Source organism: Anolis carolinensis, chromosome 2 (assembly GCF_035594765.1).
Source record: "Anolis carolinensis isolate JA03-04 chromosome 2, rAnoCar3.1.pri, whole genome shotgun sequence".
Taxonomy (NCBI): domain Eukaryota; kingdom Metazoa; phylum Chordata; class Lepidosauria; order Squamata; family Dactyloidae; genus Anolis; species Anolis carolinensis.
Genome location: NC_085842.1, coordinates 27,298,877 through 27,325,405, shown reverse-complemented (window position 1 = coordinate 27,325,405; position 26,529 = coordinate 27,298,877). Strand labels below are relative to the sequence as shown.

At 41.6% G+C, this 26,529-nt stretch overlaps 1 protein-coding gene across 1 annotated transcript in view; it reads right to left on the bottom strand.

The window, feature by feature from the left end:
• Positions 1-467: 467 nt before the first annotated feature.
• Positions 468-26,529, bottom strand: part of LOC100553536 (protein Bouncer) — a 30,169-nt gene continuing 4,107 nt past the window's right edge. Inside the window, exons 2-3 of the mRNA XM_003228150.4 lie at positions 6,351-6,464; positions 468-4,568 (exon numbers count right to left, since the gene is read on the bottom strand). Coding sequence (XP_003228198.1) covers positions 4,357-4,568; positions 6,351-6,464 — 326 coding nt within the window. The 3' untranslated portion in view covers positions 468-4,356. The remainder of the gene's footprint in view (positions 4,569-6,350; positions 6,465-26,529) is intronic.

Genomic DNA, 26,529 nt, shown 5'->3' with positions numbered 1-26,529 from the left:
TTATTATTATTATTATTATTATTATGTCACATTGAAGATGTGGCAAGCTTGTTTTTTGCTGCTCTGGAAATGAGGACAAAAATGTATTCCAACTGTAGGAAAAGATATTCTACCTAAATATTAGGAAGAATTTCTTGGTGGTAGGAGCTGCTCAGCAGTGGGATATTCCGCCTTGGAGTCGCCTTTCGGCGGGGGGGGGGGGGGAGCAGAGTCTGTTTTATTGTGAATTCTTACATGGCATTATGGGGTTGAATTGGATGGCCTTTGGGATCTCTACCAACTCCATGATTCAGAAGATGCAGTAGGGATTTTACTTTCTCCTTGTGATCCTTTCCCTCCTCTCAATCATTCCAGGTTATAGCTGCCCTTTCAAAAGAGAGATCTGATTTGGCAGAGGTATTTTGAAAGCGAAGCTGGAAGTTGAGATGGGGCAGCAGAGTAATGAGTCAGTCATTCAGGCATCAGAGTTTGTATCAAGTCAAACTTTATTTGGCACAGCAACCTTTTGGACTCAATTCAGAAATAAGAGAACAGCCAAAGGGGAGGCATACAGCCAAGGCAGTCTGCCAATCTCAGGAGTGCCAGCTGAAGAAAACACCGTGTTGTGGACTGCAAAGCTGTTCTGCATCTGCCTGGATTAGCAGTACCCAGTAATTTGGTAACTTTAAGGCAGGTTCTTTGTTTAATAGATTCCCTCCAGATGTTTGTTATGCAAACAGTAACCCAAAATATGCAGGCAGAGAATCAGAAAACTAAAGACTTTGCCCATTTATTAGGGAACAGTCTCATCCATCTTTGAAGTGGGTTGCAAAATATAACAATGTTGGATTGAGAAACAGGGCAAAATGAAACCCAACTATAGAGGTGAATCATGTTTAATCTTATATAAGAATACCACAATGTTATATATTTCTTCTTAGGCTAAGGAGCACTTGAGTCTCCATGGTGCCTGTCTCCAGATACAAGGTTGCAGTCTTAAAGTGCTATGTTGACTTTTATGAAGTGACTCTTTTGGTGTTTAAACTCCACTCTTCCTCGGGGAGCACTGACACTTGTGTTTAAATATTCAGTTCAAAAAGTAGAGTTTTCAAATTTTGATAGTCAAAGGATGCATGTGATTCCGATATTCAGTCTCTCCTGATTGCCTTTCCTGATTGCTATAGTTAATTATAGTATCGAAGCACCTTATCCTTTACACAAAAAATCCTTACACAAACATATTCTGGAAAACAGAAAAAGAAAGCAGGATATGTTTTATTAATAACAGTCAGCCACACCTCTAATGTTTAAAAAAGAAAAGACATTTAAGGACCTAAATCTGGAATAATTAAAAAGCATAAGGTGTTGTACATACACATGTGATATAAATCTTATGTTCTGCCCAGGTTTCCTTAACAGATACTGTTCAGATATGGTGGCTCTATATCATCCGAAATGCTATTTTAGTATCTCTCTGGAGCTGTCTACACAAGAAAAAAAAAACTGGATCAAAATCAATTTCAGTAGATGTGTGGCTATCAATAAAATATCAGTGCAGTATATTATGAGCAAATGCAATGAGGGGTGGAATCTGGAGCAGAATACTTTGAATTGCAGCTGGATTATTTTGCTGGTGTAGACAACTCCTTGGTGTTCTACTGTTATTTTGGGAACACTTGTTTCCAGTTCTTTGGTTGTTAGTCTAGCTTGAAGTAAACATATTGTTGACAGAATGGCCTTTTGAGAAGCAAAAGGTGAGAAAAAACAATTTCAGATTTTAAAAAAACCAAGAGTTCATTGAGTCTACCATCCTGTTCCTGGATGACCTGAGAAGCCCACATACAAAAGCACAGCTAAGGCAATGCTTGACATTTTTGGCCCTACCAAATTCCAAAGATGAACAGTCACAAAGTGTGGTTCTCTAAACCGCCAGCAAGGACAAAGCTGTTTTCCTGTCAACATGTACTTCAAGCAAAGACAGGCTGGATGTAGACGTGTGTCTTTGCATGTTTAGAGCCTCACCTAGTTTCTTTCCTGGCTGGAAATGGCCACTACATAACACTGTTCATATTCCAAAGTGAAGAACCTTTGGTGTCCTGTTGCTTGGACGGTAACTCTCAAAGTCCTTAAGATTGGTTGCAATTATTGACTTGATCTCGAGAAAGGATCCTAAACATCTGGAGCGCAAAGTATTCCAGTTCCTGGTTTAAAATACACGTTGGGGGGTTGACTTTTGCAGGCTTGATTATCCATGGATTTGAATAAAACGTTCTCTCTAGGTCAGTGGTTCTTAACGTGTGGATCCTCAGATGTTTTGGCCTTCAACTCCCAGAAATCTGAACTGCTGGTAAACTGGCTGGGATTTCTGGGAGTTGTAAGCCAAAACATCTAGGGACCCATAGGTTGAGAACTACTGTTCTAGGTCCTCCAAATCAACATTGGAAGTTGACCATGGAATCCTGCTGGAGATGCCTAAAGAAGTGTTCTTAGAGTTTTTTAAATTGTGTTTTTTAAATTTGACACTTCTCCCCATTGGCAAGGGTCCTGCACTCTTAACGCCAGCAAATGTAGGAGGCTGAGTGTTTCATTCTCTTTTTCTGTATTTGTCTCAATATGTAATGTGAAGCTACTGGCGTATGTTCATCCAAATCTCAACAGTGTGGAAAACTCGCTTAAAACTGTTTACAGTTCTCTGTTCAGCTGATATGCTTGATTTTCTATTTGTGGACACTGGCATGCTTCCAATGCTGAAAATGTGTTGGGTAACCACACTCTGAAATCCTCCAGCGTTTGGCCTGCCTCCCTCATTGACATGCTGCTATCAGTGTCATCAGGAGCAGGCAGAGTACAAACATTTACAAAGCCCAAAGCTATGCTAAAAGGAGAGAGCAGTTAACATATTTCGAGTGAGTCAGAGGCAGACACCTGGGAAGGGTGTGCAAATACTCTTTCCATGAAGGAGCTTCTAAAGAGCCTATGAACGAAAGAACAGGGTAATGAGGAGCAGAAAGACAAAGAAAGTCTTAAGGGGTTGAAAATGCCACAAAATACAAACAAATGGAGTCTGAAGGACATTTGGCCTTCCAAATGTGTTGTCTTATATTATCTCTTAATTTCTTCATTAGTCATGGCATTAGTGGCTGATGGGAGTTGTAAGCCAAACTCTCTGGAGGCTTTTCTCCAAATTACCCCTGTTGACAAAAGTAAGGTTACCAATTGAAATAAGGGACATTTTATGAGTGTGCAGAAGACAGAATTTCTGTGGTTGCTGATTGTCACTCAACAAATTGTCTTCTTTTACACAACCATGAAAGGGAGAGATGTCCTGTTGCACCTGAAGAACCCTAAACTAAAGAGACTGCCATGGAATGCAGGTATTTATGGATTTGATTAGTCATGGATTTGATTAAAATGTTCTCCCTAGGAATCTCTAGGTCCTCAATTACGACTCCATGGCCAGCTTCTATTGGATGCAGACAATGGAGTCATGTTGGAGACTATAGATTACTAGATATAATAGGTGTCCTCTTAGGTTTAAAAAAAAAAATAACAGTTTTTAATTCACGTTTCCCCCACTTCCACAGGGGTCCTGAGCCCCTAACTCCAGTGAATGTGGGAGAATGTGTGGAGAATAAAAGGAAATATAAAGAATCCAACATTTCATTTTCATGGCATCCACACAGAATATCATCAATGGTATGTCAGCTAGATAGAGTTGTGTGAATCATGGAATCATAGAGTTGGAAAGGCCTCAAAGGGCACCCAGTGAAGCCCCCTGAAGTTAGAGTTGATCTCCAAATCTTGTGCAAAAGGGGCATTTTGCCACCCAGCAGACTCCCAAAATGTCATATGCTTCAGTCTTGCTGGCTGCTGACATCAACTCCAGTTGAAACTGGCCAGAAAGTGGATACCAGCCACTGCTTAACCAACCGGTGACTTCTAACACCTTTTGGAGAGGCCACTGACTGGGCCAATCCAGCTTATCCAAAACCAATGAATGCAATTTGGGTTGAACTCTCTTATCTTAAAGTAACATAGTCACTTCAAGAAGAATGTCATTACACTATATAATCAGGCAGAGATGCACATTGAAATTTGCAGTTGAAGGGTTGTGTATCCCTCCCAAAAGAAAAAGATAGAACCGAGAATTGTTTAAAATGAGATGATTTTTTTCCCTTCAAATACATTACTACCTCCTCCTCCAATAGTATCATTTCCCACACAAGGTTGGTTCATTTGATTTAAAAGATGTAGAAACAATATAAGCCATAATTTGTTAACAAGGGGCCCTTTAAGTTAAAAAGAATGGAAGAGGGAAATGTATTTGATACAGTGTTTGGTAGGCTTAATTTTGTGTTTGTTTTCCAAAGAGAGGGATTAGAGGAGGCGGACAAGCCAGGCGCCCAGCATTGCCAGAGCCATGGGCAGGGAGAGGTGGGCAGAGGGCAAGCTGGCAGCTGAGTTGCAGAAGTCGCCGTCGCAGCACTCATAGGTGGTGACGTAGTTAATCCCAGCGAAGCTTTCGGTGGAGTTCTTGTTACATTTGTCCTGAGCCACACAGTTTCTCTTCTTGATCAAGCTCTTTCCAGCTATAGGGGAGAAAACAACCATTAGGAAAAGTAAGTGGTCATTCAAGGAAGCAATTTGGTTTGGCTTTCATACTGATGGGAACTGCTGTCTAACACTGGTATTGAGACACACATAGTCAGGAAACATCAGTGTGGTCAAGATGGAAAGAGTTGCCAATATGGAAGCACAGACACATTAGGCCTATTGGGAAGAGCTACATTCTGCCCCCTCTTTGGCTTTCTTCCCTGCTAAACTAACTGAGGCTGGATCTACACTGCCAAATAATGCAGTTTGAACTGCATTATATGGTCAGAATAGATCCATATAATATAATTCAATGCAGTTCAAATGGCATTTTATTGGTCTATATTGATAATAAAATCTAGTAGAGGCACCAGCACTTTCTGGTAGATTAGAGACCTTGTAAAATGGCAGATCCCAGGACCCCACAGTATTAGCCATGGCGTGAAAGTAGTGCCAAACTACACTAATTAATCTATATAAATAAAAATGTATTGTCTGTCAGTGAGGGACCTCATATCTCCCAAACTACTCCACCGATTGCTATGAAATTTGGACATAGCATTTGATCTGCTATGTGTTTTAAGCCTACTTTCACAAACCTGACACACCTTCGAAAGGTAAAATCATATCCAAAGCAACTGCTAATCAGTCTCCTTCTCCCTTAGCTACCATCCTAACAGATGGATCCTTCCCTAAGCAATGGCCAAGCACTTCCCTCCTCCCTTAGCAACCACGTAACAGACTGCTCCTCCCCTTAGCAATGACACAATCAATGGCCAAGTAGTCTCCAAACTTTAGCAACCAATGTGGGCAGGGTTGCAAGGGAAAGCTAGGTCCACCTCCTTGGCACGAGGAGTTACGCGAGGCCAAGGCTCTGAGGCCTAGCCACGGAAAGGGTGTCAGGAGTGACTTCAGAAACTGCAAGCTGCTTCTGGTATGAAACACTTGGCCATCAGCAAGGATGTTACCCAGGTGACACCCGGATGTTTTACCATCCTGTGGAAGGCTTCTCTTTATATATCTGCAGAAAGTCCAGGGTGGGAGAAAGAACTCTTTTCTGCTACATGCAAGTGTGAATGTTCCAACTGGCCAACTTGATTAGCATTACCATACATAAGAAGTGTTGCAACCAACTTGATTAGCATTGAATAGCCTTGCTGCTTCAAACCCTGGCTGCTTCCTGACTGGGGAAATCCTTTGTTGGAAGGTGTTAGCCTGCCCTCATTTTTTCATGTCTGGTATTCCAGTTTTCTGAGTGGTGTTCTTTATTTATTGCAAGAAATATAGCAATTGGCCAACTTGATCAGCATTGAATAGCCTTGCCACTTCTGATGTGAGAGAACTGGTCGTCAGCAAGGATTTTGCCCAGGGGACACCCACATGTTTTAGCATCCTGTGGGAGACTTCTCTTTATATATCTGTGGAAGGTTCAGGGTGGGAGAAATAACTTTCCTGAGTTTTTTATAATTGAACCAGACGGGGCCACAGCAACGCGTGGCTGGGTACAGCTAGTTCTAGAATATAGATACATCGTATTAACCAAGTCCTGCCTTACCAGATGCTGAAGGTTTAATAAAAGTGTATTTATCAGTCATTTCCAAGATACAAGGAAAGAAATCCAAAGATTCCACACAAATCTTTAACCACTAAATGCAAAATGTCTGAACTGTTTAACAAAATGAATAAAATAATAGGGTAGGGAACAAAGGAAGAGAGAATTACTTTTTTAAAAAGAGGTGAATGGGGAATGAACAGCCCAAACCAAGAGAGACACTTACCTGCGGCTCCTTTGATGGTGGCACATACCTCCCCAGTTTGGCAGGTGACAGTTGTGGTGTGGCATGGGATGTTAAAAACAGTGAACGCACAATGTAAGCATTGCACAGCAGCTCCTGAGGAAAAGAGAAAGTTTTCTTTAAAAAAATAAAATCAGGAATACAATGAAACGTGTTTTCAGTGAATCAGGTAAACAATACAGAAGCAGTCTTGATAGGATGGTGGGCTGTAGCTTTCAGGACTGGCTAGAAGTTCATTCTTAATACTTGGTCTTTACAAACCCTTCCTTGAAGAAGGCTCAGAGTGTCAAAAAGTTTTTTTTTACTATACTGTAAACATCCAGTAAAACAGAGCTTATGTAACAGTATAGAAGATGATTCCTATAGGATAAAAGAAGTATCTGGATAAGGCAAGGTGGGCAACTTTGGAAAGACTAGGGAGCTACATTAGCTCCCCAGTAGACCATGGAGAGCTGCAACCCCAAATGCATATCACTAGAAAAAATGTCCCTCAAATGCCTTTTAGGGGTAATGGGAAGCATTTTCACCATGTTTCCTGCCCCACTGGGCTCTTTTAGCCCAATGGTATCACTATGATTGGTATTACTCACTTTGGCAACACATGAATCTCCTCCAATACCAAACAATAACATAATATTATAGCAAAAATATCAGAAAACTTGACAAAAGCAGTGACTGTGGGAGAAATAACTCAACAAAACCCACAGTGCATGCTTGCAGCACATAAAGATGAATGAAATCACATGACTTGAAGCGTCCTTGCAATTCAGTAATAATGACAGCTCTGACCACAAGGCATGCACATAAGAAGTTTCAAAAAGTACACATACATATAGTTTGTAGGTATATCAGTACAGGATATAGACTTATAAATGTGTGACACCAAGAACTGGGAAACCTTGGCCCTTGAGCGCTCTAACTGGAGGTCAGCTGTGACCAACAGTGCTTTGGAATTTGAAGAGGCACAAATGGAGGGTGAAAGGGAGAAACATGCAAAGAGGAAGGCACATCAAGCCAACACTAACCAGGAACACCTTCCACCTGGAAACCAATGTCCTCACTGTGGAAGAACATGCGGGTCAAGAATAGGGCTCTACAGTCACCTATGTACCCACCGCCAGGACACTATACTTGGAAGGCCATCATACTCAGACAATGAGGGATCACCTAAAGTTAAGGCTAAGGCTCACAAAAAATGTTTTTGTAATATTTATTTCTAAGCACACAGATGTTTTTATTAAAAATAATAAATTTCTGTTGAAGTATTGCATCAAAGTTTTGGAGACAATCACTTTGGTGTCACCCCACCTCTGACAGTCATCCAGTGAGGTCTGCACCCCTCACACCCTCTTAGGGACATCATTATTTTAAGTCCAGAAGCAGCCTTTATTAAACAATAGGACGTGACCAAAAATCACTTCCTGTTTACTTCATACCTTAAAAAATAGAACATAAATTACATTTGCAAAAATCTGAGCCATTCTGAGCAGTCTTTAAGGTTCATGTGAGGCTCACGGGCTGTGATTTGCCTCCCATTATGGTAGGACATACCTTTTTATCTGCTAAGGGACCAGTTGTTGCCAGGGCTCATCTTGTCCTCTCCATGGCACCTAAATTGTTTTGAATTGAACAGGAATTGGCCCCAATTCACTCATACATTGAGCATGTGGAAGCGTGCTTTGGCATCTGCTATAGTGTATGACTGCTGGACACTCCCTGCACATTTCCATCTAAGAAATGACAGTTACCACTAGGAGAAACTCCACTTTGTTTGGTTTCCTTTGAGTGAGATGGTAGCAAAGGAGATTAACTGTTCTTTGTAATATTTCCCAAGAACAGCTTAAGTGGAGACAAATACCTAGCACACATACATGGTAGCTAATACACCTAGACTTCAGCCTAATGTCATCTCTCTTTCTTCACAACAGCACACAAATCTCTTCCATTATTTTCAGAACATTCCGTGACCTCCCATATTTTCATACAAGTGAACATCTTATAATAACAGAATTTTTTGTAGCACATTAACAGACATATTTGGTATGCATATAATGCACCCTCCAACATTTCACAGTTCAAAACTGGGGCTCCTTCCACGCAGCTGAATAAAATCCCATATTTTCTGCTGGAATACATGGCAGTGTGGACTCATATACCTCAGTACAAAGCAGATATTGTGGGATTTTCTGCCTTGATATTCTGGGTTATATGGCTGTGTGGAAGGGTGATCAGTGTAGAATGACACACAATCTAGGAACAAATGCAGCAGTTTGCTTTTGTCAAAGCCTGCAGGAAAGGGCAAGACTCCACCCCTTCCTTTTCTCTCCTTATTGAGTTACTTGGAGTTTCCACAAAGCCATATAACCCAGAATATCAAGGCAGATGATCCACAATATATGCTTTGAACTGGATTATCTGAGTCCATACTGCCATATAATCCAGTTCAATGTGGATTTTATACAGCTGTTTGGAAGAGTCCTTCAATGCAAACTACTTTTTCACTTTGATGTCAGTTTTCAGCAAATGAATTAAGTGAAGCATAAAGCGGGAAATTGGAAGAGAAAGTAAATCCATTTCTGGACTTTCACAGCTGAAATAAGTCAAGGACAATGGGGGGAGAGAAGAAGAGAGAAACTGAGACATTTTAAAAGCTACTGAAAAAGTGGGATGACAGATTAATTGGTACAGTTGGAGGAAAAGATACAATAAGAGTATTACAAAAGAGGAGAAATAGCCATTGTGTGATTTTTTCTGAATGAGATAGTTAATTTTGTCATTACAGTAGAGTCTCACTTATCCAACACTCACTTATCCAAAGTTCTGGATTATCCAATGCATTTTTGTAGTCAATGTTTTCAATACATCATGATATTTTGGTGCTAAATTAGTAAATGCAGCAATTACTACATAGCATTACTGTGTATTGAACTACTTTTTCTGTCAAATTTGTTGTATAACATAATGTTTTGGTGCTTAATTTGTAAAATCATAACCTAATTTGATGTTTAATAGGCTTTTCTTTAATCTCTTCTTATTAGCCAACATATTCACTTATCCAACATTCTGCCGGCCTGTTTACGTTGGATAAGCAAGACTCTACTGTATTACAAAAGAGGAGAAATAGCCATTGTGTGATTTTTTGAATGAGATAATTAATTTTGTCATTATTAGAAATCAGTCAGGATAGGACACAGCAGAAAATCAACTCAAAAAATAGCTCCCAAATAAAAATCTCTGTATATATATCTAGCATAGGTTGACTATAAACTTGTTCTGGAAGACTCACATATTCTTAGCATGATGTTCCCTTGGCTAAGAAAAGCAGTAATTCCTTTAGTTGTGGATTTTAACTTTCATGGGGGGACCTGTGCTCCTAATCCCAGCAAATGTATAGGCATGCTTAGCCCCCTTCTACATTGCTATATAATCCAAATTATCAGATAGATAATACACATTATCTGCTTTGAACTGGATTTTATGAGTCTAAACTGCCATATAATCCAGTTCAGAGCCAATAATTTGGATTTTATATGGCAGTGTAGAAGGGGCCAAAGTCTAAAGAACCAAGAGATTCTTTTGAAATCCTTCAACTCTACATAAACATACAAAACCCTATAATTCCCCAGCTTCCTGAGAGAATGGCTTGAATTATTGAACCCATATTCAGTTGGAATTAAGCTTGTCTTTTGAATGCTGTTATGTAGCATTTGAAAACTCAGCAAAATGTGCCCATGTGTGATTGAAAACCACATCACTTAAATTCCACTGCGGCTGCCTGTGGGCTTAGAAGGTGATGTAGCAAGAGGCAGGGTGAAGCAAAGACCTTTAAGCGTAATTGTTTCAGCTGTCTAGGCCTGCCTGTTTTGGGAGTTGAGATTTAATTGTAAGTCTTGCTTCCAGACAAACTAATTTTACAACAGCTGTTTGCCTACAAGGGATATTTATTTGCTTTATTAGTTTAGGAAAGGTGGGTCAAGGGGATGGGAAGGAAAAGTGGAGGGGGAAACAGTGATGGTTGGGCCACCAAGTAGGCATTGCTTAAAGCAAAGACCTCAATGAACTATGTTCAGGTATGTACCTTGAGGTCACTTATTGATTTATAGCAACCCCATGAATTTCATCTCGTTTTCTTAGGCAATGAATAGTCAGAGGTGGTTTTGTCACTTCCTTCCTCTGAAATATCATCTATCTGACTCTGTTTAGATTCCAAGATCAAACAGGATGTGGTGCCTTTAGGATACTTAGGTTGTATTTCTATTTCAAATTGGCACCTGAAGCTCTATATTAGTACAGGACCATCGTGAAAGTGGACCACACCCTCCAAAAAACAAAACCTTGTTTTCTGCATTTCTACAGACTAGGACATGGAATAATGGATTCACATTGCAGGAAAAGTGATTCCACCTAAACATTAGGAGAACTTCCTGACAGTAAGAGCTGTTCAGCAATGGTACAAACTGCCTGGGAATGTGGTAGAGTCTCCTTCTCTGGAGTTTTTAATGCAGAGGCTGGATGGCCATCTGTCGGGAGTGCTTTGATTGTATTTTCCTGCATAAAGGTAAAGGTGTTCCCTTGAAATTATGTAAGTCTAGTCTGGCGGTTGGTGCTCATCTTCATTTCTAAGCCAAAGAGCCAGCGTTTCTGTAGATGCCTCCTTGGTCATGTGGCCAGCATAATTGCATGGAGTGCTGTTACCTTCCTGCCGCAGTGGTACCTATTGATATACTCACCTTTGCATGTTTTAAAACTGTTAGGTTGGCAGAAGCTGGGGCTAACAGTGGGAGCTCATCCCACTCCCTGGATTCGAAGCACCAACCTTTTGGTCAGCAAGTTCAGCAGCTCAGCGGTGTAACCCACTGCAGCACCAGGGGCTTCATTTTCCTGCATAGTCAAATGGAATTGGAATGGGTGGCCCTTGTGGTCTCTTCCAAATCTAGAATTCTATTATTCTACACCTCTCCAGGAATATCTAGGTCCTTCAATGTGACTCTATGGCCAACTTCTGCTGAATTGCTCTGTAGGACCTACAAAGGCCTACAGGCAACTTCCATTAGACATTGCATCAGAATTTGACTATAGAATTACACTAGAGAAGATTGTAGGATTCCTAGAGAAATAGTAATCAAATCCATGAATATTCAAATCCACAAAAGTTAAACCTGCAAGTGAGGGGAGCTGACTGAATATGCAAATTTTATGCAGGTCTGAGTCTGAGTCCTCTTCTGCTTTCTCATCTTATGGTGATGCATAGAGGCATCAAATCGCCTCTTCTCTTCAACTCCATTTAACCAGTACCAACCACCTCCACATTTTGCCATTTCTTGGCTTCTAGAGATCTATAAAGCCAGCACTAAAAACCACTACAAATACCCTAGAAAATGTACATGTTTAACAGGCTTCTTAATTATCTATTGTTTGGGTGACTTTGTTTTAATTCCATACCATTGACCAAGGTTGTACAATATTCTAATTTGAACTACATTCTGCACATCAAGAAAACTTTTTAAAATTTTCCCCAAAGTAACAGTTCCAAAAAACATTTTTTTCAATGACTGGTTTTCATGTGATGATGCTCTGATTTATTTGTTTTTTGTTTTTTTCCCCCCTGAAGCCTTTTCCAATGTGTCTTCCAGATGGATTTGTTCCCAATGCAACTTCAGGATGCTGGAAGTCTACATGCTCTTAATAAGCATGAATAGAGAAACTGAGCTAAATAAGGCCCCTTCTACACTGCCATAGAATCCAAACTATTAAAGCAGATAATCCACATTGAACTGAGTCTACACTGCTATATAATCCAGTTCAAAGCAGATAATCTGGATTTTATATGGCAGTGTAGATCTAACCTAAGAAACAACAGCAATTCTCTCAATAGATGAATCAACCTTGTTGTTTTCTTTACTATCCTAGTCTTTTCCCCTGAAGTACCACAAAGTCAAATTCACTCACACCTTGTATTTCTTCACAAACTGGTTTGGATTAGGGATGAGCAAACAAATCTGCCCAGAGGGTGTGAAAGAAAAGGGATTAGCAAAGGAAGACCCCTTAATCCTAATCATGACTGGTTTGGTGTCACCGACAGAAAGACAAACACCCGAGGTGGGGTTGTGGTAAGAAGCAAATATTTAAAGTTTCTGCTCTCAGGAACAAAACAAGACAGAGGCTTTCTCTGGAGCCAGGAGAGAAAGCAGCCAGAGGTTTGGGGAAAGAAATAATAAAAAAAGCACATACTGAAAAAGAAATGGCCAGCCTGGAAAAATAGCTCAGCTCCAAAACCACAGTCCTTCATGAAAAACAGGATGTTTCCCAAGGCCTCAGAAAAATGTATGTTTTCTATTTGCAAGTACAGTTTGTCCTTCCGTTTCGATGTGCCCTTGAAGCAGGTAGCGGAGTGAGTTAATTTATATCCTCTCTAACTTGATTTGATGGCTTCTGTAAGAAGAGCTTATCCAACCCTGTTTAAATTAAAGATAAACACAGTACAAATCCCATACCTATTTGCCATTGAGATTTATTTTATCTTTTTGTAATTTGTTTTACAATTGTTTTGTATTGTTTGATATTTGCATTACTCCTTCATTCTTTCTGTTTATGTGTGTGTGAATATATATCCCATTCATCCATCCATCCATCCGTTGGAGCCCCCAGTGACACAATGGGTTAAATCCTTGTGCTGGCAGGACTGCTAACCTGAAGGTTGGGTTGTTAATCTGAAGGTTGCCAGTTCGAATCTGGGGAGAGCGCAGATGAGCTCCCTCTGTCAGCTCCAGCTCCCCATGCGGGGACCCACTCCTGGCATCAACATGAGAGAAACCTTCCACAAGGATGGTAAAAAACATCAAAACATTTGGGCATCCCCTGGGCAACGTCCTTACAGACGGCCAATTCTCTCACACCAGAAGCGATTTGCAGTTTCTCAAGTCACTCCTGACATGAAAAAAAAACCCAACCATCTATACACCCATACACACACATACTGTATTTTAGAAGGCAGACTTTTGACTGATTTCACTGTCTAAAGTTGTTTTAATTGTAAACTACCATGTACACCAATGGCACTATATAATTAAACAACAACAACAACAACAACAAATAATTTGTATGTGTGTATAAAAATTCTCATAGGATGTTTTTTATGGGACATTAAGGACATTCGAGCCGTGGTGACACAATAGGTTAAACTCCTGTGCTGGCTGGACTGCTGATGTGAAGGTTAGGTTGCTGACCTGAAGGTTGCGGTTTGAATCCACAAGATGGGGTGAGCTCTCGTCTGTCAGTTCTAGCTTGTGGGTACATGTGAAAAGCCTCCCAGCAGGATGTTAACACATCTGGGCATCCCCTGGGCAACGTCTATGTAGACAGCCAATTCTCTCACACCCAAAGCAACTTACAGTATGTTCGCAAGTCGCTTCTGACATGATAAAAAAAAACCCCATGGAAATCTACCCATCCTTACCCATAACATTCTAAATATTACGTCCCAAATATTTGAATCTATAAACTTGCTTTTCCAAACTTGGTTTAAGGCATGTTATATCTCTCTGGAAACAAATATTATTTAACATTCTAGAGCCAGGGTTCAGGAAAAAAGTTATTTTTTGCACTCCTCAAATCTTTAAGACAGTATGATCTAATGAGGTAGGTACATGCTGATGGAAAGGGATTTTAGCAGTTGATCCAAAAAAGAGAGAGATGTTTTTTTATAAGTTCCAGGAAAAAGGGTAATTTAAAACCCATGAACAATACGCATAAAAATCCTACTGCGTACTAAGAAGCAGATACATAAGCAAATTAAAAGTAAAGCCATGATGAAGGGTTTTTTTTCCTGCTGTAGGACATATAGTATTCAAAATACCATCTGTAAAATTATGTGCCACTTAATGTATAAACATCTGTGTGGCTGGGTTTACTCATCTGCTGCTTGCATTTCTTCAGTATGGCTTGGTGCTAGGGAAAACCCACAAATAATAATAGTACTGTACTTGGAGAGGTTTCCAACCCACAAGGCACCAAAACTCGCAAAAACATATCATTAAATACCCAGGCGATTTAAAATTTCATTTCCCCTCCACCCTGTCTATAATTCCCTTCATTAGGGAGGACTCGTTGCTGTCTGGCTTTGCTCATGTGCCATCAGTTCAACAAATTATATTCTCTCTTACAGTGAGAGAATATTCTGCTCTTATCTCAGCAGAAGACAAAAACCAAACCCCTTCTGAACAAATTTTGCCAAAAAAAACTCCATGGCAACTTTTGTCTTAGGGTCGCCACAAGTCAAAAACAACTTGAAGGCAAGACCACCACCACCAATATCCACTTTTAATTAGAGGTTCTGATTAACGGGTTGTGGAAAGAGACAAGAGGCACACTCCATCATGCCTTGGCCTAGAAAGAGATGAAAGTCCCTTTCTCGATTCCATCTGCCATTGCCCTGACCTCGGAAGGAGAGAAGAAAAGGCAGGCTCAGCTTCATCATGCCTTGCCTGGATATACTACTCAGAAGCAGATGAAAGACTATCCCTTTATCCCAACTGCTATTGCCCTGGCCTTAGAAGGAGGGAAGAAAAAGGATTTTCTGGATGTTGTCTTCTCCCACACTTTTTCTTTTGTATCGTGTCATCATGAGATTGTAAACCCGAGGGCTGGAAACTGTTTTGTTTTTCTTTTATCAGTTCAGTGTACAGAAATGGCACCAAATAAATAAAGCCTTCCTTTGATCAGCAGCCAATTCTGGTTAGGGCTGCCAGGTCAGGAATAACTCAGACCATTAGGTCTCCAGGCCAAAACCTGAGACTTAGGGCCCTTCCACACAGCCCTATATCCCAGAATATCAAGGCAGAAAATCCCACAATATCTGCTTTGAACTGGAGTATCTGAGTCCACACTGCCATATATTCCAGTTCAAAGCAGATAATGTGATTTTTATTGCCTTGATATTCTGGGATATAGGGCTGTGTGGAAGGGCCCTTAGGTCCCTTCTACACCACCCTATATCCCAGGATCCAATCCCAGATTATCTGAACTTTGAATCTGCAATGAGTCTACATTGCCAAATAATCTGGGATAAAAAGGTAATCTGGGATCATATACTGGAATATAGGGGAAGTGTGGAAGGGGTCTTAGGCTGGATCTACATTACCAAATAGTTCAAATTATCAAATCAGAAAATCCAGATTATCTGCTTTGAACTGGATTATATGAGTCTACACTGCCATATAATCCAGTTCAATGCAGATAATCTGGATTTTATATTGCGTTGTAGATGGGGCCTTAGCGAAGACCCTTACTGAGAGTTGATGTCCCTTTGCAGAGCTGCACAGAGTCTAACAAGTGAGCTCACATACACATACCACATTGTCCTGTTTTGTCTTTCAAGAACAGCCTTAAAACACTGTGGTAAGTAAACGAAAACTGCTTTACTTCAGCAAAACATAAAGTACAGCATACTCAGTGGAATAATGCAAAAGGAAGCAAGGAAGTCTTAAGGTAAACACAGTTCTTAGTCTCTGTTAAATTCTCAAATCAAATAGCAGTCTTACTTCAGACAAAGAAACAGCAATAAATCCTTAGGAGCAGTTTCCCACATGCAGACTTGAAGCAGGCACAAGGGGAGCGAAGAGTCAGTTTGTTACCAGCAAGAGCTGGCTGCATCTGCTTCCACTTTATAACCCTGAGTTCCCTCCCAGCTGCTAGGGCAGTTCTTAATTACCCAGCTGCATTTCTGGCAGCTATTCTAGCTGAACGACATCTCTGCTCTGTTTCCTTTCGCCTCTCCTGAAATGTGGGTACTTGCAATATCTCCTCCTCAGATTCCAACTCACCCTCAGATTCATGAACACTTTCCTGCTCCCCTTCCTCTTCTGAAGAAGAGGAATCTCTAACACACATCCCCTTTCACTCTTTTTAGGGCAGTGCCAGCTCTGCACTAACTTAGCAACCATATTCATTTGTCCTTTAACCAAATTTTGTGGAAACAATCTTGCAATTTTTAAAAAAAATATCCTTGAAAGTTCTTGGGAACATGATGCAGATACATTGTTCAAACTAAATATAAGTTCGTCTTGTCTATAGCTGAACTGAGAACTATATTGGAACCTCATGTTTATCCTGCCTTAAGTCCCATGGTAAAAGAAAAGTGGAGTATAAATAATGCTAATTTCCCCATCCTGGAGCACTTCAGATGAGTTATGTTACAATTGTGTCAGATGATAGCAAAGAGATGATAGAAGCTGTCATCCAAAAGCCCAGAAGGCATCATGTTGAGGAAGATTTGATTCAATGAATGAAAAACGTTCCTTCAAGTTCATGTGAGAAATAACAATTTCATGACTGCCGTAATTATAAATCAATCAGCTCTTACTTCCTTCTTGTCAGTCTTCTTAGAGTCTCAGCCTTCGGGCAAGTACTGCCTCTCTTAAATTGCTCTTTGTAATTGTCGTAAGCTATCACAAGATTATAAAGCAATTACACACAAAGGCTTATGAAGAACAGCTTAGGGAACTGCATAGGTTTATCTTGGAGAAAAGAAAGCTGAGGGCCCTTTCAGACATGGGAAAATCCCGGGAGGAACTGAGATATTATATTTAATAACCTGGGATTTAATCCACACACCTATCCCAAACTCCAGGCTTTCCTTGTGTGTGTGTGAATGTGTGTGTGACTATAACCAGAGGTTGACCCAGAAGGGTGCAGAGCCAGCCCCTAGCCCCACATTTTCCCCAAAAAACTTCCCCAAAGGGCTTGGCTGCATGCTTAAACCCCTCCTTTGAAAGCTCCTGGAGGGTTAAATAGGGGGCTGGGAAGAAATTGTGAGGGAACCATCCCACTCCTTTGGGCGCAAGGAGCCTGAAGAATAAGGATCACTGTGTGGATTGACCCCTGGAATTACAGAACACTGTCCCAGGAATCAATCCCCTTTCATTAAGGTCCAGATCTGTTGAGATATCAAATTAATCTGGAGTAAACTGGGAAATATCAGTTTACTCCAGATTAATCTGGGTTTTAGGCACTGTGTAGAAGGGCCCTGAGCCAAGGCTCTGCAAGCTGTTTTACTGCTGGAGGCAAAACAGCACCCCAAGCAAAGCAGAAGCATGTTGCAAGTGAAAGTTCAGTTAAATACTTGAGGGCAACATGCCAGATTAGAGGATTAATCTATATATAAGATATATACAGTCATCCTGCTGTATTGATGGATTCTGCATCAAGAGATTCCACTGTTCATGGCTTGGAAATATTTGTTAAAACTCCAGAAAAAAGCCTTTATTTTGCCATGTTATAAGAAACACCATTTACTACATCATTGTATAATGGGACTTGAGCGTTTATATAGTTTGGTCTTTTAGAGTCTTGGAACTACACCCAAGTGAATATTGACTTTACAGAAACCAGGGGCCAGGCTGTGGCGCAGGCTGTTGAGCAGCTGCAATAAATCACTCTGACCATGAGGTCATGAGTTCAAGGCCAGCCCATGGCAGGGTGAGCACCCGTCAATTAAAAATTAAAAAAAAATAGCCCCTACTCGTTACTGACCTAGCAACCCGAAAGATAGTTGCATCTATCAAGTAGGAAATAAGGTACCACTTATAAAAGTGGGGAGGCAAGTTTAACTAATTTACGACCTGGAATGAGGAAGTGCCGTCAGAGTGGATGATGAAGCAGCTGCTCCCCCCTGTGGCCAGAATCGAAGGAGAAAGTTAAATTGCCTCTGCGTCTGTCTGTCTTGGTCTCTGTTTGATGTGTTTATGGGCATTGAATGTTTGCCCTATGTGTGTATAATGTGATCCGCCCTGAGTCCCCTTCAGGGTGAGAAGGGCAGAATATAAATACTGTAAATAAATAAATAATAAATAAGTTCAAATCATAATCTGGAGCAGATACATCACTAAACTAACATGGAGCTGTAGCAACCGTTTCTGCCACAAAGTTTTTCTTTCCACTTGTGCCTCTTCTGAAGGTTTTCTGAGGCTGTTTCCCAACCTGAAGAGCCTGGGCGCTGCTTTTGTCTGCCTTCAAGTCTTTCTGATTTATGGCAAGCCTTAGTTTCCTTGGCAAGATTTGTTTAGAGGAGGTTTGCCTCTGCCTGCCTCTGAGGCTTCAAGTGTCATCCAGTGGGTTTCCATGGCTAAATAGGAATTCAAACCCTGGTCTCCTTGAGTCCTTGGCTCTCAAAAAAGCCAAGCCAAACCCTTTCTACCATAACCCAAAAGTTAAATTGACAAGCTAGAACTCATCAACCAAAATAATCAAAGGTTTGGAAGCCAAGTTCCTAGGAGTGGCTGAGGGAGCTGGGTACATTTAGCTTGGAGAAGAGAAGGTTTAGAGGAAACATGAGAGCCATGATTAGATATACAAAAGACATCACCTTGAAGCAGGGGGCAGGGGGAGAGAAGCTTGCTTTCTGCTACTCTGGAGACTAAGACACAGAGCAAGTGGGGGGCAGGGGATCCACCTAAGCATTAGGAAGAACTTCCTGATGGTAGGAGCTGTTCAGCAGTTGACTATGCCTGGGAGAGGTGAATCTTTTTCTCTGGAGGCTTTTAAGCAGAGTCTGGATGGCCATCTGTCGGGAGTGTTTTGATTATGATAGAATGGGGTTGGACCGAATGGCCCTTGGGTTCTCTTCCAACTCTAGGATTCTGTGTGCACAGCCATGAGCATAGGTCTCTCTTTCATTTTTGCCTCTCAAACCCGCCCCCCCCCCAAATTGCAGCAATACCAACAACACAATTAGTTTACAACAACAGCAGCAGCAGAATAGCAAGAACAACATTATTTATCTTTGCTGTGATAGCTAACAATGAAGTGTAGGCACAACAAATAAGAAAAGTCTTATGCAAACAGGGATGGTTTGGGGTTGCTGTGAGTTTTCTTGGGGCTGTATGGCCATGTTCCAGAAACATCCAGGGTGGAAGAAAGAACTCTTGTCTGTTTCAGCAAAGTGTGAATGTTGCAATTCGCCAGCTTGATTAGCATTAAATAGTCTTGCAACTTCAAATCCTGGCTGCTTCCTGCCTGGGGCATCCTTTGTTGGGATGTGCTGATTGTTTCTTATCTGGAATTCCCCTGTCTTCTGAGTGTTGTTCTCTATTTACTGTCCAGATTTTAGAGTTTTTTAAATACTGGTAGCCAGATTTTGTTCATTTTCATGGTCTCCTCCTGCCTGTTGAAATTATCTGCATGCTTGTGGATTTCAATGGCTTCTCTGTGTAGTCTGACATGGTGGTTGTCAGAGTGGTCCAGCATTTCTATGTTCTCAAATAATATACTGTGTCCAGGTTGGTTCATCAAGTGCTCTGCTATGGCTGACTTCTCTGGTTGAGTTAGTCTGCAGTGCCTTTCATGTTCCTGCATTCGTGTTTGGGCAATGCTGTGTTTGGGGTTCACTATGTAGACTGGATGGTTTTATTCTTAGTGAGAGTGGGGCAGTTGCCTCAGGCAGCAATTACTGTGCAAAGTGGAGTGGGCAAGAGGGGTTGCCTGTTGGGGGATTGCACACTCTTTGGAAGAGAAGGAGAAACACCTTGTAAAACAACAGTTCCCATGACTCCAAAGCATTGAGCCATGGCAAATAGTGGTGTCAAACTGCACTAGTTCCAAAGAGTAGATGCCCCCTTCGTCTCTGGAGCAGCAGAGGATGGCTTCCTTTTCAACTTCTCTTTTAACAAGAGGAGTGACTTTCTTGGGTAGAAGAGGGTGTGGCAGTATTGAAAAGGGAAGATTTTTGCAATGGAATGTCTTAAGACGGAATTCCAGCTAGAGATGCTAAGGGTGGGGTGGTGGTGGTGGTATGTGTCTGAGTCAGCTTCAAGGCTTCTGCCTTCGGAGAAGGGAAAATTACTGCAATGGCCAAGTTAGCTGGAGGGGAAATTTTTTCAGTTTTCTCTAACAATGATGATGTTAGAGAAAACAAAAAAAAATAATTCTGGATTTGTAGAGTAAAAAAAAGAAGCTGACATTTTTAACCTGAGAGACACCTCTCTAGGAAAGCCTGGGGTCTTTAGTACAATTCTGTGCCTGGGGGGCAAACAAATGCCTACAGACTTGTTCTCTCAGAGAATCTCTAGTTATTCCTATTGGCTTGCATAAATAGGAGAATAGTGTCTAGATCAGTGGTTCTCAACCTGTGGGTCCCCAGGTGTTTTGGTCTTCGATTCCTAGAAATCCTAACAACTGGTAAACTGGCTGGGATTTCTGGGAGTTGTAGGTCAAAACAGCTTGGGACCCAAAGGTTGAGAATCACTGATCTAGATCTAGGGAAGTCATGCTCCCCCTCTATTCTGCCTTGGCCAGACCACACCTGGAATCACACTGTGTCCAATTCTGGGCACCGCAGTTGAAGGGAGATGTTGACAAGCTGGAAGGTGTCCAGAGGAGGGCAACTAAAATGATCAAGGGTCTGGAGAACAAGCCCTATGAGGAGCGGCTTAAAGAGCTGGGCATGTTTAGCATGCAGAAGAGAAGGCTGAGAGGAGACATGGTGGCCATGTACAAATATGTGAGGGGATGTCTTAGAGAAGAGAGAGCGAGCTTGTTTTCTGCTGCCGTGGAGATTCCACCTGAACTTTAGGAAGAACTTCCTCACTGTGAGGGCTGTTCAGCAGTTGAACTTTCTGCCCTGGTCTGTGGTGGAGGCTCCTTCTTTGGAGGCTTTTAAGCAGATGCTGGATGGCCATCTATCAGGGGTGATTTTAATGCGATTTTCCTGCTTCTCGGTAGAAAGGGGTTGAGGTCTGGATGGCCCACAAGGTCTCTCCAACTGTATGATTCTATGGGTTGTTGTATGTCTTTCGGGCTGTATGATTCTAGGATTCCAGTGCTAATTTATGGTTAATTTCCAGCAGTACTAAAGGAACCAAGGATTACTAGAAAGAACGTATTAAATAAATCCTCAGATAGTCAAATCTACAAAAGCAAAACCCACAAACTTGGGACCCATCTTCACTGCCATATAATCCAGTTTGAACTGCATTATATGGTCAGCGTAGACTCACATAATGCAGACTGAACTGCAATGAACTGAATTCTATGAGTCTATGATCCAGTTCAATCTGCCTTATAATGGCAGTGAAGATGGGACCTTAGAAGGCTGGCTGCAATATCTTTTGGAGAGAAATACCAGAAACTTTTCTTGAAACCACTTGGTTCCTTGTATTTCCTAAACTGTTGTTGGAATTCCTGCCTTAAGGGAGGAGATGGGTGACTCAGAGAGTGTATGACCACATATTTTGAAGCAAGAGCTTGACTGCGGAAAGTGAGTATGTCTCTTCTAGACCAGTGTGGGTGTGTTTTGTGCCTTTAAGTTGCCTTTGACTTATGGCCATCCTAATGGAAACCTAGCATAGGGCTGCTTTTTCTTTAGGTAAGATTTTTTTTTCAAAGAGCAGAGTGCATTCCTTTGAGACTCTCTGACTTGCCCAAGGTCATCCAGTGGGTTTCTTAGATAAGAAGGGATTCCATAGCATTGAGCCATGGCAAGTAAAGTGATGTCAAACTGCATTAGTTCTGCAGTATAGATGTACCCTTAGCCTCCTGTTTTTGTGGGTCATCTCCAGGAGGGAGACAAAAGTGCAAATTCTCCAGGCAAGAGGGAAGAGCGGTATGCTAGGAGAATGACAGCTTGTGAGTCATGACTGACTGGTGGCTGAAAATTGCAAAGTCAATGTACAGAAAAAGTGTCAAACTCGTTTTCTTTGAAGGCCACATCAGCTTTTTAGTTGCCGTTGCATTCATAGACAAAAAAATCTGTGGATACAGAGAGCCAACTATAATTTGTTTACATATTGGTTGGTACTCATACCTAGTTTGGGTCTCCAGACATTATTGAACAACAGCTCCCAACACTTTTTATTATCCGCCATTCAGACTGCTGATAATGGAAATTTTAACTCAACAGCCCTTATGGCTCTGAGACTGGGGAAAGGTTAAAGGGCATTTTAGAGTCAGACATCATATCCACAAGCCTTGTATCTAAATTCAGATCCTGATTAAACAGAACTAAACAGAACAAACTGCACTGGAAAACATAGAGATTCCAAGATATATGTTTTTCCAGGGAGAGGAAAAAGGTGGTGTTTCTTTTTATTTGTAATTATTCTACTTTCACAGTGGTCTTGTACCCCTAATTTCAGCAAATGTGGAGGGATAACTGTGTTCAAAAATGAGATGCTCCCCAACAGAAAGAGTAGAGTCCGCTGCTAACACCTTAGGATCTCAATATTTTGTTTCATTTCTGGAACTATGAGTGTAACAAACAGAATCCCTCTATGAATAACTAAAAAGTGTTGCAGAATTATTTCTATGTTTCTTCCTTAAGAGATTTTGGGTGGGAAGAAAAAAAATTGGAAGCAGTGGAAGGAAAACATAGGAGGACTACCCAAGGAAGACATGAGGCATTCCTGTAAATTTCCTGAATGAGTCAGGAACATAAAAATCCCCATTTGGAAGCACTCAAAAGTCACAAGATGGCAGGTTCATGCAGTTCGTTTTAGGTCTTGCACTCATTTCTTCCATACTTCAAACCAAGAAGCAAACATCTTGGTAAGAATGCCGGCAACAGACGGCATTCTTATTCCTTATTCCTAAGGCTGGCACTACCATGAGTGAGGCGTCAGTTTCAAGCTGCAGAGCTTGAGTGGGAACAAACTTTGAATTATTTACTTTATTATTTACTTCAAGGGCGGAGTAAACATGGTCCTTGAGTCCCACCTTTTGGAAAAGGAAGGGCATAAATAAAGTAATAACATGCTTTATTTGTGCACTGTAGAGTTATCACATTTTTATCACACTTTAACTGCCATGGCTGCCATGTCACACAAACTTGGGATGTGAAGTTTGATGAGGGAGTCAATATCTCTAGTTCTATCAACCAAACAACAACACTACAATTCTCCAGCAATCTTTCCCCAAAATAAGAAATCCCAGAATTACCTATGCAGGCACCAGAACTCCTAAAGTGGTATCAAATGGCTACAATTGTACATTGTTGGTGCATTGATAGACAGATAGAAGTGTTTTTGGGTTTTTCAGCCTCATATACCTGAACAATTCAACTTGCTTTGGACTCTATGCACCTTGACTCGAGTAGGTAGGGGAAACATTTGTTACAACAGGCAAGTTATCTTTTTTTGTTCCAGGTGGGGTGTGGAAGGTGGGGTGTGGATGTCATTTCCACGCCCCACCCCACATCCAAGCGGGGTGTGGATGTCATTTCCACTACACTTGATTACCTAGGCCACCCAGAAGTCAAAAACATGTTTGTTACCCTCCACTTTTTTCTTTTGCGTTGAAATGCCCCAAAATGTCCAGCAGGGATTCATTTTCTGTGGTGCATAGCATTTTCACCGTGTTTTATAGACTCCCTTGGCCAATCTAAGCCCAGGGGAGGCTGTCTTGCTTTTAAAAACTCAGACATGGTGAAAATTTGGGGATGTATTCAATAAGTTCCCCACTGACTTATTGAAAAGGTCTCCTTTCTCCTGCTCAGTGTTGTGTGTAGGATGGAGAGGAAAGAGGGAAGTCCCGAAAGTCTCCTAGCATGAAGAAAGTGAGAGCTAAGTACAAGCAGAAGTACAGGCAGAAAAGTACAAGAGAGAAGTGAAGGAGTGAGGAGTCCCTTTGTGGGTGGAAAACATGTTGTCATCTTGTCTTGCCAATTGCAAAGTGTGATGGTGATCTGGCAGCAGTGCGGGGAACATCTGACAAAGCCATCATAGAAAACCATATGCAAATCTACAAACATGGGGCAAGGTACTGCTCAAATGACTAAACAAATAACATCATTTTACATAAACTTTCAGTAGGCATTCTACAGCAGAGAAACGGGGAAAAAGAAGAAATCTGGATAGCTGGGTTTCGGAGGGCCAAAATAACTATAAATATTTCTTGCCAAGGACAGAAAGTGAACTGTCCATTTATATCCTTAAATATATTAATTTTTCCCTCTTGTACTTTTCCTGAAGTTCAAGCTTTATAACTGGCAGGCTATTTCTAGTCCTTCTTCAATGTGGCACCGTCCAGATATACTGGATAACAAATCCCATTCAACCAGGCTCACACATTCAGTGGCTAGGGAATCTGAGAACCATGGTTCAAAATCTTTAGAAGGGCAAAGCAACTGAAAGTCCTACTCTAGCAAACCAAGAAACAAAATCTCATCATTTCTACAAGACTGCTTTAAATACTCCAACACCCCTTCTACACTGCTATGTAATACAGATAATCAAAGCAGATAATCCACGCTATCTGCTTTGAATTGGATTATATGAGTTTACACTGTCAAATAAGGTAAAGGTAAAGGTTTCCCCTGACGTTAAGCCCAGTCATGTCTGACTCTGGGGGTTGGTGTTCATCTCCATTTCTAAGCCGAAGAGCCGGCGTTGTTTGTAGACACCTTCAAGGTCATGTGGCTGGCATGACTGCATGGAGCGTCGTTACCTTCCCGATGGAGCGGTACCTATTGATCTACTCACATTGGCATGTTTTCGAACTGTTAGGTTGGCAGAAGCTGGAGCTGGAGCGGCCGCTCACGCTGCTCTCGGGGTTTGAACCTGGGACCTTTTGGTCTGCAAGTTCAGCAGCTCAGTGCTTTAACCCACTTCACCACCGGGGCTCCACACACTGTCATATAATCCAGTTCAAATAAAATAATCTGGATTTTATATGGCAGTGTAGAAGGGGCCCAAGATGCCCATGAATCCTTTGGTGCTATGAACTCTGTAGCCTTGCAAAATCTGGCAATTACTGTACACTCTATTATGCCAAGAAATTTATAGTCAAGCACCTAAAACATCTATAGGGCAAGGTATTTAAAGGTATTTTTAAAAAAAACACAACTCATGGCACAATAATTTGTAATATTCAGGGTGTTGCTGTGAAAAAGGAGCCTTGTTCATAAATTAATTTACCGTCATAGAAATAGAAGCCTAGGGGACAGAGCTGGGAGAGGTTGATCCCTTCACTCTCATCCAGCCATGTCTCCGTGATGCATGTCAGGTCTGTCTGGCTATCCAGAATCAAGTCCTGGATGGTCAAGGCAAGGCTGGAGGGACGGGGAGAGAGGGTCGTGGTGATTTATAGGAGTAACATCCCTATGACCAGGATCCCCTTGCCCTGCTCAGAGGATTCTGAAGGTACCTCACAACCTCTGAGGATGCCTGCCATAGATGTGGGCGAAATGTCAGGAGAGAATACTTCTGGAACATGGCCACACAGCCCGAAAGACATACAAAAACCCTGATTTTGAAGGTGTCTACCTCAGAGTGGGTGACTGAGTCAGACTAGGGGTCTTATTGGTGTATCGGCTACCTTGCTGCCCAACACCCTCCCTACCTGAGCTGACGGACTTGATTTCAGGTGTGGTCCCAGACTCTCCCAAACTGTTGGTTTTGGTGACTTCAATATCCACACCAAATGAACCCTTGTATGGCCTCCATGACAACCATGGGGCTGTCCCAAGTGATAGCTGTCTGTTTCAGAGGGCAAAGAGCGACATAATCTGATAGTGGAGGAACTGTCAATAGTTCCTTTGTCCTGGTCAGGTTTAGACTCACCGGGACCCCTTTCCTCTGCAGAGATGGAGGACCCACTAAGATGGTTCACCCCAGGAGACATGGATCTGGATGGATTCCTGATGTCTCTTGGGGAGTTTCCCGCTACCAGGGTAGGTGATCCTATTGACACCTTGGTCGAGTTCTGGAATATGAAGGCAGCCAAGGCAATCAATAGGATTGCTTCAAAGTGTACCCTTCCTTTTTCTGCCATGCAGGAACACACAATCAAAGCACGCCTAAAAGATGGCCATCAGACTCTGTTTAAAAAACTCCAGAGAAGGAGACTCCACCACACTCTGAAGCAGTATATTCCAGGAAGGGATTTGCAAGATCTAGTGCAGCCCCATTCCCCACACAGATTCTCCAGTGCCAAATATTTCCAGGCTGCACTATTGAGAGATGCAATCTCTTTTCATATACTTTCAGTGATAGGGGGTCCACCATTTCCTAAGGCAGTTCGATCTGCTTTTGGATTCAGCAGCTTCTACTAATGTTCACCCAACATCTGCAGCCATGCATTTTTCTGCCCAATGGTTCTAGTCCTGATCTCTAGGAAGCTGGCTCCCTTTTCTGAGGAGGAAGCAGTATTTCCAGTATCTGAAGACTGCCACAAA